General features: G+C 33.8%; 2 protein-coding genes across 2 annotated transcripts in view; one reads left to right on the forward strand and one right to left on the reverse strand.

Annotated features, from left to right (window-relative positions):
* LOC307194431 (macrophage mannose receptor 1-like) overlaps positions 1 to 16,796 on the reverse strand; it is a gene marked incomplete at its 3' end in the record, with an annotated part of 193,115 nt that overhangs the window by 157,741 nt on the left and 18,578 nt on the right. The gene's annotated exons all lie outside the window — the stretch shown is intronic.
* Positions 4,075 to 8,816, forward strand: LOC307193641 (NKG2-A/NKG2-B type II integral membrane protein-like; the record flags this gene model as incomplete). Its single annotated transcript, XM_079935916.1, has 6 exons — positions 4,075 to 4,663; positions 5,055 to 5,153; positions 5,637 to 5,690; positions 6,213 to 6,364; positions 8,274 to 8,374; positions 8,696 to 8,816. Exons 1-6 carry the CDS (start codon positions 4,477 to 4,479, stop codon positions 8,814 to 8,816), a joined length of 714 nt encoding a protein of 237 aa, XP_079792042.1. The 5' UTR covers positions 4,075 to 4,476.

A 16,796-nucleotide genomic window follows, 5' to 3' on the forward strand; every position in this document is an offset into this window, starting at 1 on the left:
ATCTTTGTCTGCTTTTGATATCAGGATGTTGGTGGCTTCCTAGAATGACTTTGGGAGAGTTCCCTCCTCTTCAGTCTTTTGGAATACTTTGAGAAGGATTGGTATAAGTTCTTTGTATATTTGGTAAAATTCCCCAGTGAAGCCACTGAGACCTGGACTTTTATTTACAGGGAGTTTTTTAAAAAATTACAGATTGTATTTCACTTCTAGTGATCATTCTGTTCAAATTTTCTCTTTCTTCTTGACTCAGTTTTGGCAGGTTGTCCATTTTTAAAAACTTGTCCATTTCTTCTGGGTTGTCCAATTTGTTGACATAAGTGTTCATAGTATTTTCTTATGATTTTTTGTATTTCTCTGGTATCAGTTGTTATTCCTCCTTTTTCTTTTTTTTTTTTTATTTGGCTCCTCTCTCTTTTCTTCTTGGTGAGCCTGGCTAGAGGTATGTCAATTTTGTTTATCTTTTCAGAGAAACAGTTCTTGGCTTTATTGATCTTTCTATTGTTCTTTATCTCTATTTTATTTATTTCCTCTCTGATGTGTGTTATTTCCTTCCTTCTGCTGACTTTGGGTTTTTTTGTTCCTGTTTTTTTAATTCTTTTAGGTGGTAGCTTAGGTTGTTTACTTGAGATTTTCTTCTTTCTTGAGAAAGGCCTGTATTGCTGTAAACTTCCCTTTTAGAACTGCTTTTGCTGTGTCCCATAGATTTTGTAAGGTTGTCTTTTCATTGTCATTTCTCTCCAGGTATTTTCTGATTTTCTCTTTCATTTCATTCTGACCCATTGGTTTTTAGTATCATGTTGTTTAGTCTCCATGTAATCATTTTTTTTTTCTCATTTTTTTCCTGTGGTTGATTTCTAGTTACATATGGTTGTGGTCAGAAAAGATGTTTGAAATAATTTCTATCCCTTACATTTCTTGAGGCTTGTTTTGTGTCCTACTATGTGGCCTATCCTTGAGAACGTTCCATGTGCACTTAAAAAAGAGTGTGTATTATGGTTTTTTTGTATGTAACATCCTGTAGACATCAATTAAGTTCAACTGTTCTATTGTGTCATTTAGGATCTCCTTTGCCTTATTGCTTTTTATGTCTGGAAGATCTGTCCAGTGATGTCAGTGGGGTATTATTTTATTCCCATCAATTTCTCTCTTTACGTCTGTAGTGTTTGTTTTATGTCTTTAGATTCTCCTAAGTATATTGGGTGCATACATGTTAACAAGTGTAATATCCTCTTCTTGTATTGATCCTTTTATCATTATATAGTGTCCTTTGTCTTTCATTATGAACTTTGTTTTAAAGTCTATTTTGTCTGATATGAGTATTGCTACCCATAGTTTCTTGTCATTTTCATTTGCATGTGCCATTTATCTTGTGGTTTAAGCCTTCTTTTCCTCCCCTTCCCATTGTTTGGTTAGGTGATATTTTTAAAAATTACCTTTTCTTGAACTGCATAGTTTGACTTGGGTTTATGTCGTTACATCAAATATTCCTAGTGTAGGGCTTCCCTGGTGGCACAGTGGCTGAGAGTCCGCCTGCCGATGCAGGGGACATGGGTTCGTGCCCCGGTCCGGGAAGATCCCACATGCCACGGAGCAGCTAGGCTCGTGAGCCATGGCCGCTGAGCCTGCGCGTCCAGAACCTGTGCTCTACAACGGGAGAGGCCACAACAGCGAGAGCCCCACGTACCACCAAAAAAAAAACTATATGTGTATATATATATATATATATATATATATATATATATATATTCCTAGTGTAATACAACTAGTCATGATTGGAGGATGAATTCATGAGTGATATAATGAGTAGTTATTTAATATTTCCACCTATGTCATGGTGATACAGTTTAATATTGTTTGTGTTTTATCCTTTCAAGGGGCATTTATTTTTAACAGAGGAAATCTGCAGATTAAATTATTTATTTAATAAGAATAAAATGGAACGTAAGAACTAGGGCAGAGAAATAGAGATGGTATTTTGAAAACGATGGACTTTGTGCCAGGTAGAGTATGGTTGAGAATGTAGAAATTCCTCAGGATAATTAGTGACAAATATCCTTAAATACTTGTTGAAAATGGGATTATGGCTTTTAGAAATTCTTCCATGACAATAGAAATGAGATAATAATGGATATGAGGAAATAGTGTATGTACTGCCAAGATTTAGCAACTAGTTTAAAAGTAAAACTTGAGGTATTTGAAGTTTGCAGTGTTCATGATTGAGATGGAAATAAGATAACTGCAGGGTGGCTAAGCCGCCATCTCCTCAGATCTTGTAGAATGTGAAAACAATTTCTCAGAGACATTTGAAAATGGAAAATCTAAATGACACACTTAGAGGTCCATTTGTCCTTTCAACTGGAGCCCAAAGTCTCCTAGTTTCTGGAGGTTTGTGATGAGGTAAACTGTCTTCAAAATAGCCTATGTGTGAGAATTTCCTGTTCAAACCTGAAGTGACACATTGATGAGAAATCAACTTTTTCCACTCTTGTTTCACTCTGAGCCTTCACAGGGCAGTCTGTGGAGGTCACAGACATTGTTTATTCTTGTCCTAGATTTATGTTTTTAAATTTCTTCTTTTAATTTTTTAAATTCTTCTTTAAATTTCTTCTTTCTACCCAGCTATAGCAGGCCTCTTTTATGAGAGTAACCTGACCTCCCCACTAAAGGATGCACAACTTTCTGGCCAACAGAAGGTATGTGTCCCTCCTCTCCTGTCTCTCTACTAGACCACCTCACTTAGTGGGAAATAACAAATGTTAAATGTAATGCAAGTGAGGTACAATTAATATACAACAAAATCAAAGTAGAATATTGGTGTTTTTTTAAAATAATTCAGGGTAAAAAGCAACCATAAAACATGAAATATGTTGGAAGATTTCTCAAAGTATTCAATTTATTGTCTGTAGGAAGTTAGTTGCATATGCACTTGCATATTTGGGTTTATAAATCAATATAATATTAAGTGAAACCCACAGACATCATGACAGGGAAGAATTAGTTTGGGATTTTATACTCAGTAGAAGGTGGGTTTTTTGTATAATAGTATGTTAATATATATTTTGCTCAACCTTTATAAATAGATTCTTGGAAAGGAATTCATTGCATAACAAAAGCCAAACATAATTCCTCATACGTGTACTTAGACTCAATAAAAGCAGCCTGATTTTATAACAAAAATCAGGATGAGGTAGCTTCCTAAATGCTAATTTAAACTTAATTGTAAGTAATGAAAGAATTTTTTAAAAAATTGAACAAACACTGCAAAAAAATGTACCATGCTAATTAAAGACACTCCTGCTTAATAAATTACTTAACAGGGTCTAACTGATATGAATTAGAAATAGTAACATAGAAATTGTGACTAAAATAATAATTAAAACTGATACTTGTTGAGAACTTATAAGTGTCAGGTTGAGTGCTCAGTGTTACATGCATTGGATATTACCTATTCTTATTTCCATTTTAGATTAGTAAGATAGGTTACTAGATACTAAATAATTTTTTAACAGTCACACTCTGATAAGTTTCAAAGCCATAATTTATTTCCAGGTCTTTCTGACTACAGCATCCATTGACTGAATTATTAAGTTATGTTATCTGGATTTTTTATAAGTAATTTTTATAAGTAATTACCATCACTTATACAACTAAAATGACCTTTACTAACTTTGACACCTATAGGATCTTTCTGGAAGTTTGAATTAACAGTGTTCTTCCATAAATTACTTATATTTGTTTATTATTTTGTGGGTTCATATCTTAGCCATTAAGTCAATTATCGATTACTTTTACAAACTAAGTATTTTTTAGTCTTTTTCTGTTGTTTTATTTTCAATATTGTCTAGGTTATATATAAGTTTAGTGTATCATGTAACATTTTCCAATACATGAAGTATTTCCTCAATTTTTAATGTCTTCTCAGACTCCTCAACCATTCAAAATAACGACCATTTGGTAACACTTTTCATAAGTAAATGTAAGTCACCAAATAATGTAATTTAGTGTAGGAGATTGTTGTACATGCCAACATTACTCTTTCCCCATCTTTAAAATACTCTATCTTTAACCATTACTGGATTTCAAAATTGTCATAAATATAGGTGAATCTCTCTTTTCTAATAAAACATTTTAATTTTAATACAAGCATTATAATGGTGTTAAAATATTTCTGTGGAATCTGACTAGGATATTATTAGTCATGAACTTCTTTACTCCTCCCTAATTTATTGCTTTTCATTGTTTCAACCAAAAATATATTGTCAAATGTAGAATAACTTAAAAAAAAAAAAGTATTCTACCATGAGACACTTGTTTAAAGCTCTAAGGAATTTAAAACCAGGCCTTAAGATTGTTCTACTGCGAAGTGAGCACTAGACTCTACCCCGCCCATTTTACTGTACTAGGGATCTCATCTTACATACACCATTCATTCCTAAGTACACTTAGAGCACTGTCTGACATAATTCAGCTGCAGAGATGAATAACCAAGGAGTAACCTATGCAGAACTGAAGGTAGCCAAGAACTCAAAGAGGCAGCAAATAAAACCTAAGGGCACTAAAAGTTCCATTTCAATAACTGAGCAGGAAATAACCTATGCAGAATTAAATCTTCAAAATGCTTCTCAGAATCTTCGAGGGAATGACAAGAACTACCACTGCAAAGGTAAAACATTTAATAGTCACATGATGGAACTGTTCTAGGATATGCAGTTGGAGTACAGAGGTTGGAGAAAGAGTAGGGGATAAGTTCACATATTTTTCATTTTGAGGAACAGAACTTAAAGTTGGAGATGGGATTCTAATGTGAAACTGGAGGACTACTTTTATTCTGGCATTGCTGTAATTTGTAGTCTTTGATCAACAACTCATGAAGCGTTATATATGCTGAAAATGCAAAGGTATATTCTGAGAGAAAGATTATAGTGGTAGAAATGGGCTTGGGGTCCAAGTTTATATATATAACTCCCTGTTTATGTGGGTTCTCTTGTTTGTAAACTTTCTAAACAACTGTCACCATCACTCTTTTCTCAGTGTTTCCTTTTCTTTCCCTGCAGATTTACCATCACCTCCAGAGAAGCTCATTGCTGGGGTTCTGGGAATCATCTGCCTTGTTTTGATGTCCAGTGTGGTAACAATGATAGTTTTTACTCCCTGTAAGTAGATTTTTGAAAAATTGTAAGGGAACTTTACACTTTAATGATGGTCAGTGCCTCTAAACAGTTCATAATATTATGGAATGGGCATCTCATTAAAATGTATGCATTTAGACTGAATGTGGAATGGTTATTCTGAATTTGTCAAAAGTATACAACACAATAATTACAGAGAGTATGTATATGTATATTCTGATTTCATAACTCAAAAGCATGCTTTAGGATATTGAAAGATCTTACTGAGAAATACAAATTAATTCTTGAGATTGGTTAAAACAAATACTATAAGAGATGGTGATCTGTTCCTTTAGGCTTTTGAAATATTTTTTCAACCAAATCTTCATTACTTAATTTTTCTTGGTAAAATCAATTTTATTCCAGATTATTCTAATCCTAAGCAATAAACCAAATTTCAACTCAGAAACTACAATCATTATGATTTATTTAGATCAATATTAACTTTTATAATGGTTAATTTTGTAGCTACTGCAATACGGGAGCAGAATAACTCCTCTCCGATAAAAAGGCTCCAGAAAGGTACATAATGATTTTCAAAGTTCTGATATAAATACAGTTTGTATTTTGTCTCTATCTTAGGCTAGTGAAAATAAGAATAGATTTTGGGGTTGAACATAAATTACAAAATATGGCAACAAATATTCATAAATAATGATTATAGGAGAGTGTTTCTCCCTATGCAACAATATGATCACCATACCCACTGTTGCCACTGGCTCAAATTTCCTCCCTCTGTAATATGACAAGAGACAAATAATTTTGCTATTCTAAAACAGAGGTTTCATTTCTTGATTTTCAGGACATGTAAAGAGTGGCTATTTCTGTGTGTTTGCTTTATACGGAGACATAAATTGGGGGGTGAGAGACTGACACTTCTGTGAATGTATGAGTGTGGTTTGTTTTATATGCACCAGCCTTGAGGGTGCATAGATGTGTTTTATATATATACACACATGTATATTTATACCTATGCATATATGTAAGTTAGTTTTCATTTTTTTTAATTCAAATTGTTTTTAGATAATAATTCACAATCTTCAGAATGTCATGCTGGTCATTGTCCAAAACAGTGGTTTACATATTCCAACAATTGCTACTGTATTCATTTGGAAAACAAAACATGGCATGAGAGTGTGAAGGCCTGTGCTGCTAAGAACTCTACTCTGCTTTATATAGATAATGAAGAAGAAAAGGTAAGATACTAAATGTTGCAAACACTTTGTTAAAGGCTTGATTCAGTCAATATTATATTTGCTAGGATTCACTTGCGGTTTTGTACATATTTGCAGTTTGTTTAAGGCCTATTAATGTTCCATTAAACAACAGAATACAACTTTATGATATTCTATTTATATTTTTATACCATTAATACACGTTTGATAATTTCCAGTTCTTGCTTTTCATAAAAAAAACATGTTTCTACAAATGCTATTATTTTCTAAAATAAACTGTGCTATTTAATTTTACAATATATAAAGGAAAATAAACATATCATGATTTTGCATAGTGATCACAAAATGTATAGAACCATGTAATTGCATATCAGATCGTGGAATAGAAGTTTCCACTTCATAGCAGCCCCACTCCTCTGTATTCTCTCATCACTTCTCCACCCTCCGTGTATACCCACTGTCCTGACTTTTGATATTATAGAATCTCTTTGCTTGGTTGTTGTTTTTGTGTGTGTGTGTGTAGTACGCGGGCCTCTCACTGTTGTGGCCTCTCCCGTTGCGGAGCACAGGCTCTGGACGCGCAGGCTCAGCGGCCATGGCTCACGGGCCCAGCCACTCCGTGGCATGTGGGATCTTCCCGGACCGGGGCACGAACCCGTGTCCCCTACATCGGCAGGTGGACTCTCAACCACTGCGCCACCAGAGAAGCCCCTCTTTGCTTGTTTTTGAACTTCATATACATGGAATCATAGAGTATGCATTTTTCTTCCTGTCTCCTCTCACCCCCATATGCTATTTTTGCAATTCATCCATATTATTGCATTTATGTGTAGTTTGTAAATTTCCACTGCTCATTATGTAAATATAACATTTAAAATCCAATCTACCCAATGTCTCTGGTTACAGATGGAGTCTTATGCCCTCAGATATAAAGAGGCTTCCTGGGTTCAGTACTTTTAGTCATGGGATCCCCTTCGCTGGTCCCACCTCCACCCCTACCCCCCAACTCTGGTATCTCTCGGTGGAGGGGGAGGAGAAGCCCTTACTCTGGCTGCTTCTTGTTAGCAGGTGTCCTGCTGGATCACCTTGTAAGGCTCACCTGGTGTCGCCCACAGGATTCCCCTCAACACCAAGGAGGAATGGCTAGGCTGGGTGTTGGGAAGCAGCAGGCCTAGGTCACTTTCTTCGGTTGGGTGGTGGATATAAGATGCCCCTAATAGTTGTTCCTTAACCCCAGGGTCGCAAACCATTTCACCTTTCTCTTTCCACCTTTCAGAGTTCTCCTTGACTTGCGTCTTTCATTAGTTCCAGTGTTTACAGTTGTACCTAGCTGGGCGCAGCTGAGAGAAATGAGTCTCTGACTCCTTGTCTGGTCCCTTGGATTCTAGCAACACAGAAACAGAGTGATTGGGGGTTGATCTAGTCAAAGAACGGTGTGAGCCCCAGGAAACCAAATCTTTGGCTTTCGTGTCACTTATTTTCTCAATTTCATTCCCTTAATTTCCTTCTAAAACCGAAACTCTGAGAAACATAGAGGAGAAATCCATTGATATGGTCACAGTATCCTGAGAAATGGATGTCACAGAATCTAAAATCTTATTTAAAGCCTTGCTATGTTAGTTTTGACAACATGGGTAACAGTTGAATTACATGAATCAGAATTTTCCTTATTAACCTAAGAAAAACAGTGAGACTGCTAAGCATAACTGTTTGAGTTAATTTTACATCAAAAGTACTGACCTTGGTTAATGTATTTGGCAGTATTAAAACTTTGAACTTTAATATATTTTTAGTGTTAGATGAGACGCTTAACACTCATTTTGTTCAGAAAACTAAGGATCCTATGAAAGAACACACTACTTGCCTTTGAAAAATTAATAAAAATCTTTCATGACGACTATTTAAGTGAAAATTCTTTATTTTGGGCTAGAAATTCCTGATGTCCCTATCAATTATATCATGGATTTCAGTCTTTCGTAAAGGCCGTGATCATCCATGGATGTGGCTAAATGGTTCAACTTACAAACTACAGTAAGTTTTTAAAAATAATACTGTATAGAGGAGGAAAAGATTAAAAATAAAAATTTTAAGAATAATATTAAAACATTTGTTTTAGTTGAATTATAGAAAGATGAAGGAGGATGTTGAAAGTTAATAAAATGTTGATATAGTTATTAAAGAATGGGCTCCTCAATAGCCCATTTCCCTAATAACAAGCTCTTACTAAAATTATATTAAAATATCATTACCCATTTTCAAAATAGCTTTTATTACAGTGACATGGAAAATGCTATTGTTTCATGAGTTGTCCTCATATGATATAACAGAATTGTGCATTTTTTTCCATTACAGTATAACAGACACATCACCTGATAAACGTAACTGTGCTCTGCTCTATTCAGATGGCATTAAATCAGACAGTTGTGAGCTTCCACATACATATAATTGCAAGAATCAGCTTGAGAAAATGTGAGTTTGGATGCTGTTGAGTAACTTTAACTTTTATGAAATGGAAATAATATTATGATTGTATAAATTTTAAAATGAATTATATTGAAATATAATATGCACACCAAAAAGTATAGATATCGTTACTTTTGTGTCTGGCTTTTTTTACTCTACATTATTTTTATGGCCTTCAACCTTTGTAAAAGATCGCATGTTGTGTGAGTCCATTTATATGAAATATCAAGAAGAGGGAAACCTATTCTAGAGGCAGAGAGTGGATTGTTGGTTACCAAGGGCTGAGCAGAGGTAGGATTGGAAAATGACTGCTGATGGTTACTATGTTTCTTCTGGGGGCGATGAAAATGTCTAGAGTTTGTTACTGTTGATGGTTGTAAACTCTGTGAATATACTAAAGAAAAAAAATCACTGATTTATACACTTTAAGTGGATACATTTTATGCCATGTAAATTACACCTCAATAAAGCTGTTTTTAAAAAAAATCCTGGAATTATGTTTGGGATTGCATTTAATCTTCAAAGTAATTTGTAAAGATAGTCATCTTTACAATATTGGCTCTTCCAGGCAATATCATGCTTTATCTCTCTATGAATTAGGTTTTCTTTAAATTCTCCCTATTATATTTTGTATTTTTCTATATTGAGTTCTTAAAGATACATTGGTATTTCACTCTCATGCTTTTGTAAATGACATCCTCATTTGAAAATTTTTAGTAAGTTTTGCTGCTGTAAACAGTAATACAATGAGGTTTACATATTGGTCTTATAGCCAATGATTTCTCTGACTTTATGTATTAATTCTGTCATTTCAAATATATAGTCTTCTGGATTTTTATATAACAGCTCTTGCATTTGTAAATAATCACACAATATTTCTTCTTTCCAGATGCAATTTTTTTTCTTGACTTATTTTTATAGGCTAGGATTTTATTTTCAATGTCGAATAGAAGGTACAGTAAAGGTTCTATATGTATCCTTTTCTATTTTCGAGGAAAAGATTTCAATATTTCATCAATATGAGGTTCATCTTAAGGTTTTTTTCATCATAAGTTTCTCATATGAAAACAGTTCCATAATATTCTCATTTTTCAAACAAATTTTATAATCAATTGACGTTACATTTGTATTGTTTTTCCATCAGTTGGAATGATAAACGTTTTCTCTGTATAATGATTATGAAGTAAATTACCTTTATTTCTTTCATATGTTAAACCAGTCTTGCATTTTGAAGTAAAATCACAATGATCATGTGTTGTCCTTTTTTAAAAAATCAATGCATATATTATATCTAGGTCAAGCTGAAGTTTTTCTTTATCTGTGTTCCCAAAGAAATTTGACTGAGTTTTCATTTACGTTATGTACTTGACAAGTTGTTACCAAGGCTATTTTTAGGAAGCATTTCCTTTTCTTTTACCTGGACCTTTGTGAAAGAGTACTGCTACGTTTTCAAGTGTTATTATTCACTACTAGTGCCATCTGAGCTTCTAGAACTTTTTTGTGGGAAGGTTTATATAACGAACTCAATTTCTTTACAATATGTGTTAGGTTTACTCAGGTTTCTATTTTTTGTGATGCATTTTGGTAATTTTCAATTTAGGATTTTTCTATTTTTTATAGATACTAAAATGTTTTCATAATATTGCTTTTTTATCTGTAAAAACCACATGGTATCCCCATATTTATTATAGACATAAAAGACTTGTTTCTTCTCAAATTTTTTTTTTTTGGCCACACCGCATGGCTTGTGGACTCTTAGTTCCCTGACCAAGGAATGAACCCGGGGCCTCGGCAGTGAGAGCGTGGTGTCTTAACCACTGAACCATCAGGGATTCCCTCTCCTCATCTTTCTTTCAGCAGTCTTTTATCAATTTTATTAAATGTTTTCAATGAGAATACATTTGGCCTTGTTCCTCTCTATTGTAATTTTGTTCTTTGTCTTGATTTTGTACTATTTATTGTTTTCTTCCTTCTACTTCATTTGGTTTTAATTTCACCTAAATTTAGCTTTTCCATTTTTAGTTTCTTGTGATGCATGCTTGGATTTCTGCTTTGTTTTGTTTTATTTAGTTTGTAAGGTAAGCATTTAAGGCAATCAGTACTTCACAAGACAGACATTTGGTTTTATATTTTCCTTGTAATTCTTATAAAAATTTTGAACATTCATTGTGGTCATTTCTATGGTCCATCTGTTACTTAGACATTTATTACTGAATTTAACACCATATAAGGATTTTCAAAGTTTTGGTTATTGACTTCTGCATATAGTAAAGAGCATTCTGTTTGGTTAGAAAACTTTCTGTGAAGCTAGAAATATTCCACATCTTTGTTAAAAGTGCCTGGTGTGAAAGAGGAACCAATATTAAAATATTATTTTTTTAACTAATTAAAATTGAATGCCCACATTTCAAGTGCCCACTTGCCAAACTTGCCTAGCGGCTACTGCAGTGACACCACTTCTATATTTTTATATGAATATGCTTGGAAATATGATTTATAGTGTATTTTTTGAAAATTTCTATGTAAAAAAATATGAATAGTCCATACTAGTATATAGTATGTGTTCTACATATATGTATTGATTAGTTGTCTAGTTTAAATCTTTCTTTAGCCTTACTGATATCTGCTTGTTTGTAAGCAGTGAGAGAGAATCGTTTAAATCTCTATTTGTAATAGTTCACTTTTTTCAAACTTATGTTGAACTTGTATTATTAAGTACATAAAGATTTTTTAGAAAACATTGCTAATAGTTTAGATACTCTATCTATCCTTATGAAACATGCTTCATCATTTCCAATACGGCTCTTGCCTTCTATTATAACAGTATACTAACTATAGCAATTTTCTACTGGCTTGTGTTGCATGGTATATTTTTCATCTTTTTACTTTCCTCTTTCTTTAGGCTTTTGTTAAAGGAGTTTCTCATTAAGATAGTGAACAGTTATTTTAAATATTCTTAGAATTTAAATTGGAAGTTACTCTATATTTAACATAATTTTTAAATTATTATAAGATATATTTACATATATTATTTATATATAAGTATGTATTGTATGTATATATAATTAATTAAGTATAATATAGTTATCCTTAATCAGAGATGAATGCTACCATTTCTTTGAACTCCACTTCTTTTGTTGTTTTCTTTTTATCTTTCACAATAACTATTTTAACTATTTTAACTATCCTCTGTTGTCAGTTTAATGTTTTAAATATTATGTTATTAGTGCCCCACATTTTACAGCATAAATTCTTAACTCAGTAAAGTCTAACAAATTAATACCTTTACCCTTTCTCGAAAAGTGAAAAGACATAACTACCTTCTACCTTTATTTACTGCTTATGCCGTATTTGCTCCCTTGAATTCGAATACAAATATATATTTTAAAATTTGAAACTTTATTGTTAATATTTTGTCGACTCGATATCCATTAAATATATCCACATAATTCTTACAACTCTTCTTTCCCTTCTGCATATCCAGGTTTTCACCTAGAATAAGGGTTTCTTTTTTTATATATACACCTTTATTGGAGTATAATTGATTCACAATGCTGTGTTAGTTTTGTTGTACAACAAAGCGAATCAGCCATATGCATACATATATCCCCATATCCCCTCCCTCTAAAGCCTCCCTCCCACCTTCCCTATCCCACCCCTCTAGGTGGTCGCAAAACACGGAGCTGATGTTCCTGTGTTATGCAGCTATATCCCACTAGCTATTTTACATTTGGTAGTGTATATATGTCAATACTTCTCTCATTTTGCCCCAGCTTCCCCTCCCAACCCTGTGTCCTCAAGTCCATTCTCTATGTCTGTGTCTTTATTCCTGGCCCGCTGCTAGGTTCATCAGTACCATTTTTTTAAAAATTCCATACATATGTGTTAGCATATGGTATTTGTTTTTCTCTTTCTGACAGTTCATTCTGTATGACAGACTCTAGGTCCATCCACCACATACAAATAACTCAATTTCGTTTCTTTTTAGGGCTGAGTAATATTCCATTGTATGTGTATGCAACATCTTCTTTATCCATTCATCTGTCAATGGACATGTAGGTTGCTTCCATGTCCTGGCTATTGTAAATAGGGCTGCAATGAACATTGTATGAACAATGTATATTTGCATTGTTATATCTTCTTGATGAATAACTCTTTTATCATTATATGCAATGACTTTCTTTAGCTCTTGTTACCATTTTTGTTTAAATTCTATTTTGTTTGTTATAAGTATCACTACCCCTTCTTTATTTTGGTTTCCAATTCTGTGGAATATCGTTTTTCATCCCTTCACTTTTAGCCTAAGTGAATCCTCAAAGCTGAAGTGAGTCCCTATACGTATATATGTAGTTGGGTCTCAGTTTTCTTATCCATCCAGTCACTCTATGCCTTTTGGTTGGAGAATTCAATCCATTTACATTTAAGGTAATTATTAACAGGCAGGCACTTACTTAAGCCATTTTATTGTTTTCTGGATCTTTTGTAGTTTCCTTGTTCTTTTCTCTTTCTCTTGCTGCATTTGTTTGTGAATTGATAATTTCCCATAGTGGTATGTTTTGATTCTCTTCTCTTTATTTTTTTGTGAATCTATCATAGGTTTTCACTTTGTGGTTACCATCAGGCTTAAATAATACATGCTATAGACATAACAATCTATTTTATGCTGATAACAACTTCAGTTGCAAACCAAACCTTACCTTTTTACTCACTCTTTTTATGTTTTTCATATCACAAAAAGGTAATTTTTTTATATTGTGTGTTTAAAAACAAATTATTTTTGCTATAGTTATTTCTAATATTCTTTTCCTTTAACCTTTATACTATTTCAGTATTAGAGTATTCTGGATTTGACCTTGACCAATGTCCTGTATATTTTCTATGTTCTCATGTTACTAATTAGCATCCTTTCATTTCAGGTTAAAGAACCCCTTTCAGCATTTCTCATAAGACAGGTCTAGTGATGATGAATTTCCTCAGCTTTTGTTTGTTTTTTTGAGAAGATCTTTATCTTTCAATTCTGAAGGACAAATTTGCCAGGTTGAATATTCTTGCTTGGCAGTTTTTTTCCCCGGCACTATCCCACTCTCTCCTGGTTTGTAAGGTTTTGCTTGGAAATCTCATAGCCCTCTAGGAGTTCCCCTGTAAGTTACTATCTTCTTTTTCTCCCGCTGGTTTTAAGACTATCTCTTTGTCCTTGATTTCTTTTTACAGTTTTATTATAATGTGTCTTGGAGAGAATCTCTTTAAGTTGATTTTGATTGGTGACTCAGGAGCTTCATAAATGTGGATATCAAAATCTCTCAGCAGACTTGGGAAGTTCTCAACCATTATTTTTTCAAACTAACTTTCCACCCCCTTGTCCCTCTCTCCTCCTGGAACTCCAGTAGTCTGCAAGTTGGTTCTTTTGATGATATGCCATATATCATATAGGCTTTATTCACTTTTTTAGTTGGTCTTTCTTTGTTCTCCTCTGACTGGATAATTTCAAAGGTCTTGTCTTCTAGTTTACAGATTCTTTCTTTTGCTTGATCCATTTGGTGTTGATGCTTCCATTATATTTTTGTTTCATCTATTGTATTCTTCAATTCTGTTTAGTTCTTTTTACGATTTGTATCACTTTGCTAACCTTATCATTTTTCATTTATTGTTTTCCTTACAGTGTTGAATTATTTTTCTTTTTTTCTTCTAGCTCGTTGAGCTTCCCTGAAACAGCTATTTTGAATTCTTTATTGGTTAATTCATAGATTTCCATGTCTTTGGGGTTGGTTGCTGGAAAATTACTGTGATCCCTTGGTGGTGACATTTTTCATGCTTCTTGAAGTTTTCTATTGCTGTCTTTGTATTTGAAGTAGTGGCCACCTTCTCCCATTTACTCACTGACCTCAGGAGAGAATTACCTTCCATCAAAACTGCTAATGATTCTGAGGCTTTTTAGGACCTTTTATGGACGCACCTGTTCCACACTTTGTGCTCCCTCTTGTGGCAAAAGTTTTAAGTTTGTATACCTTATCTTAATTTTGCAATCAACCAGGCTGGATGCTGAAAGCCTTTCTTTTGTTTTCACAAACATGATGTTAAAGTTCATGTTTGTGGTCTCTTGTTGGCCTTCAGATTCAGACTAGGTTTCTGCACATGCTCACTAGCCATCTGCCAAAGCTCACTCTCTATGCTACAGTTGGGAGTGCCCACAGGGAGGCAACTACAGGGTGTGGGTGTTTTGAGGTGAGGTGAGCTTATTACTGAGGGTGCCTGTGGGCCAGTTGGGCGGATCCAAGTGGCTCATAGGCAGGTTTCCTGATGGAGCCAGTGACACAGTTAGTAGGATCTGCATCCTTTTAATGCCCTTTTAGAGTCCTATTTGCTGCTATCTTAGACTCTTCTCAGCCCCCCAGTTATACATATGATTCAGTGCCCTGGGTGAGGCATGAGAGAAATCAGCCTCTTTGGCAGCCTCCCATATAGCTGAGAAGGCCGGGTGCTCACTCACACTCTCTTACTTTTCCTAGTGGAAAAAACATGGGCCAAGAAGGTCTCTCTTGGCCCTAAAACTGTGTTTCCATGGAGGAAGGGTAACGTAGGTAAAGTCAGGGTGCTCCTCTTATCTTCTCTAATGCATCCAATCTCATATTCTTTGCTCCAGTGGTGTGGTGGAACTTCTTCTCTGGAAGCCTGGACCTCCACAAGGGTTCTTTTGTCTGTGAGTGATTGTCTAAGACATTGTTTTCCAGAGGTTCCCTGAAAGAGGGAGGAACTGGAGCTGGTTCACAGGCAACTGCAGGGTCCACAGATGGGACTGAGTTCTGTATCACTCAATTTCAAATAATATAAAGTGGAAAACACCAAGAATAGTCAAGACAGTGTGGGTGAAGAGCATGAAGAATATATTTTGTCATTAGTCCGAGGAACCGAACCAAATTCTGGAAAATAAAAAAGTCTATGAATATATTGAACAATAAATATGTGGTTGCAGAGGTAATATTACAGATCCTAAGAAAAGAATAGATTTTTCAATAAAGGTGATGGAAGAAATCATTTCCCTGTGGAAAAGTATTGAATATCAGAGATCTAATTATGAAAGACGTCCTCACAAGTTTAACAGAAAATACAGTTGCAAACTTCAAAACCTTTGGTGAAGGATACACTTCTCAATCAAATTTCCAAAAATCCAAATCATAAATGCAAACGATGCTATAAAGTAATAATTAAATAAGTAAATTTATTATCTGGACAGTAAAATATATTATTAAGATTGGAAAGATACACCCAGACTAGCACAGATTATACAATCAGTGAGTGGTTTGCTGGATTGGGCTCATAGCTAATCAAAAGAGATTATTGTTAAAATTTCAGGAATTTTGAAAACAAGCTGTTAAACACAATCATTACTAAAATTCAATTATATAAATATAAATATTGTAAATCATACTAACAATAAAAGTAATAAATACTCAAAACTCATTTTTAGTTATTTTGCTAAATTTACTATACTTATGAAGTTATTTGCATCTATCATATCTGGTTGTTGAAATACTGTACAATGTTGTACTACTATAAATCTCTTCCCTTCTCAATTCTGCATTCAGTGGTATCAGGTTAGTAGCTTTAAATTTGATTATGGTCAGAGTACTTACACAAAATTGGCAAACTCTACCAATGAGATCTCCACCACCATAGAGTGGGTTATTAAACATTTACTAATTTACACTGGGTGCACTTAACAATAGATTTCTATCTAGAATATACAAAGAACTTACGTAAGTCCATAAAAAGGCAACCGATTCAACATAAAATATGTGAAAAGACAATTCACAGAGAATTAGACCTGAATATTCCTTAATGATACTATTATAAAAGTTAAATGTAAGTAATTATCATGCAAAGGCAAACCAAGACATCCTAACAAAATTTTGTATTCACGATATTAGAAATATGAAAAGATTGTAGATTCCAAATCATGGATATGGTGTGAAAAAATGGAAGTTCTCATGTA

This window comes from Stenella coeruleoalba, assembly GCF_951394435.1.
Source record: "Stenella coeruleoalba genome assembly, chromosome: 11".
Taxonomy (NCBI): domain Eukaryota; kingdom Metazoa; phylum Chordata; class Mammalia; order Artiodactyla; family Delphinidae; genus Stenella; species Stenella coeruleoalba.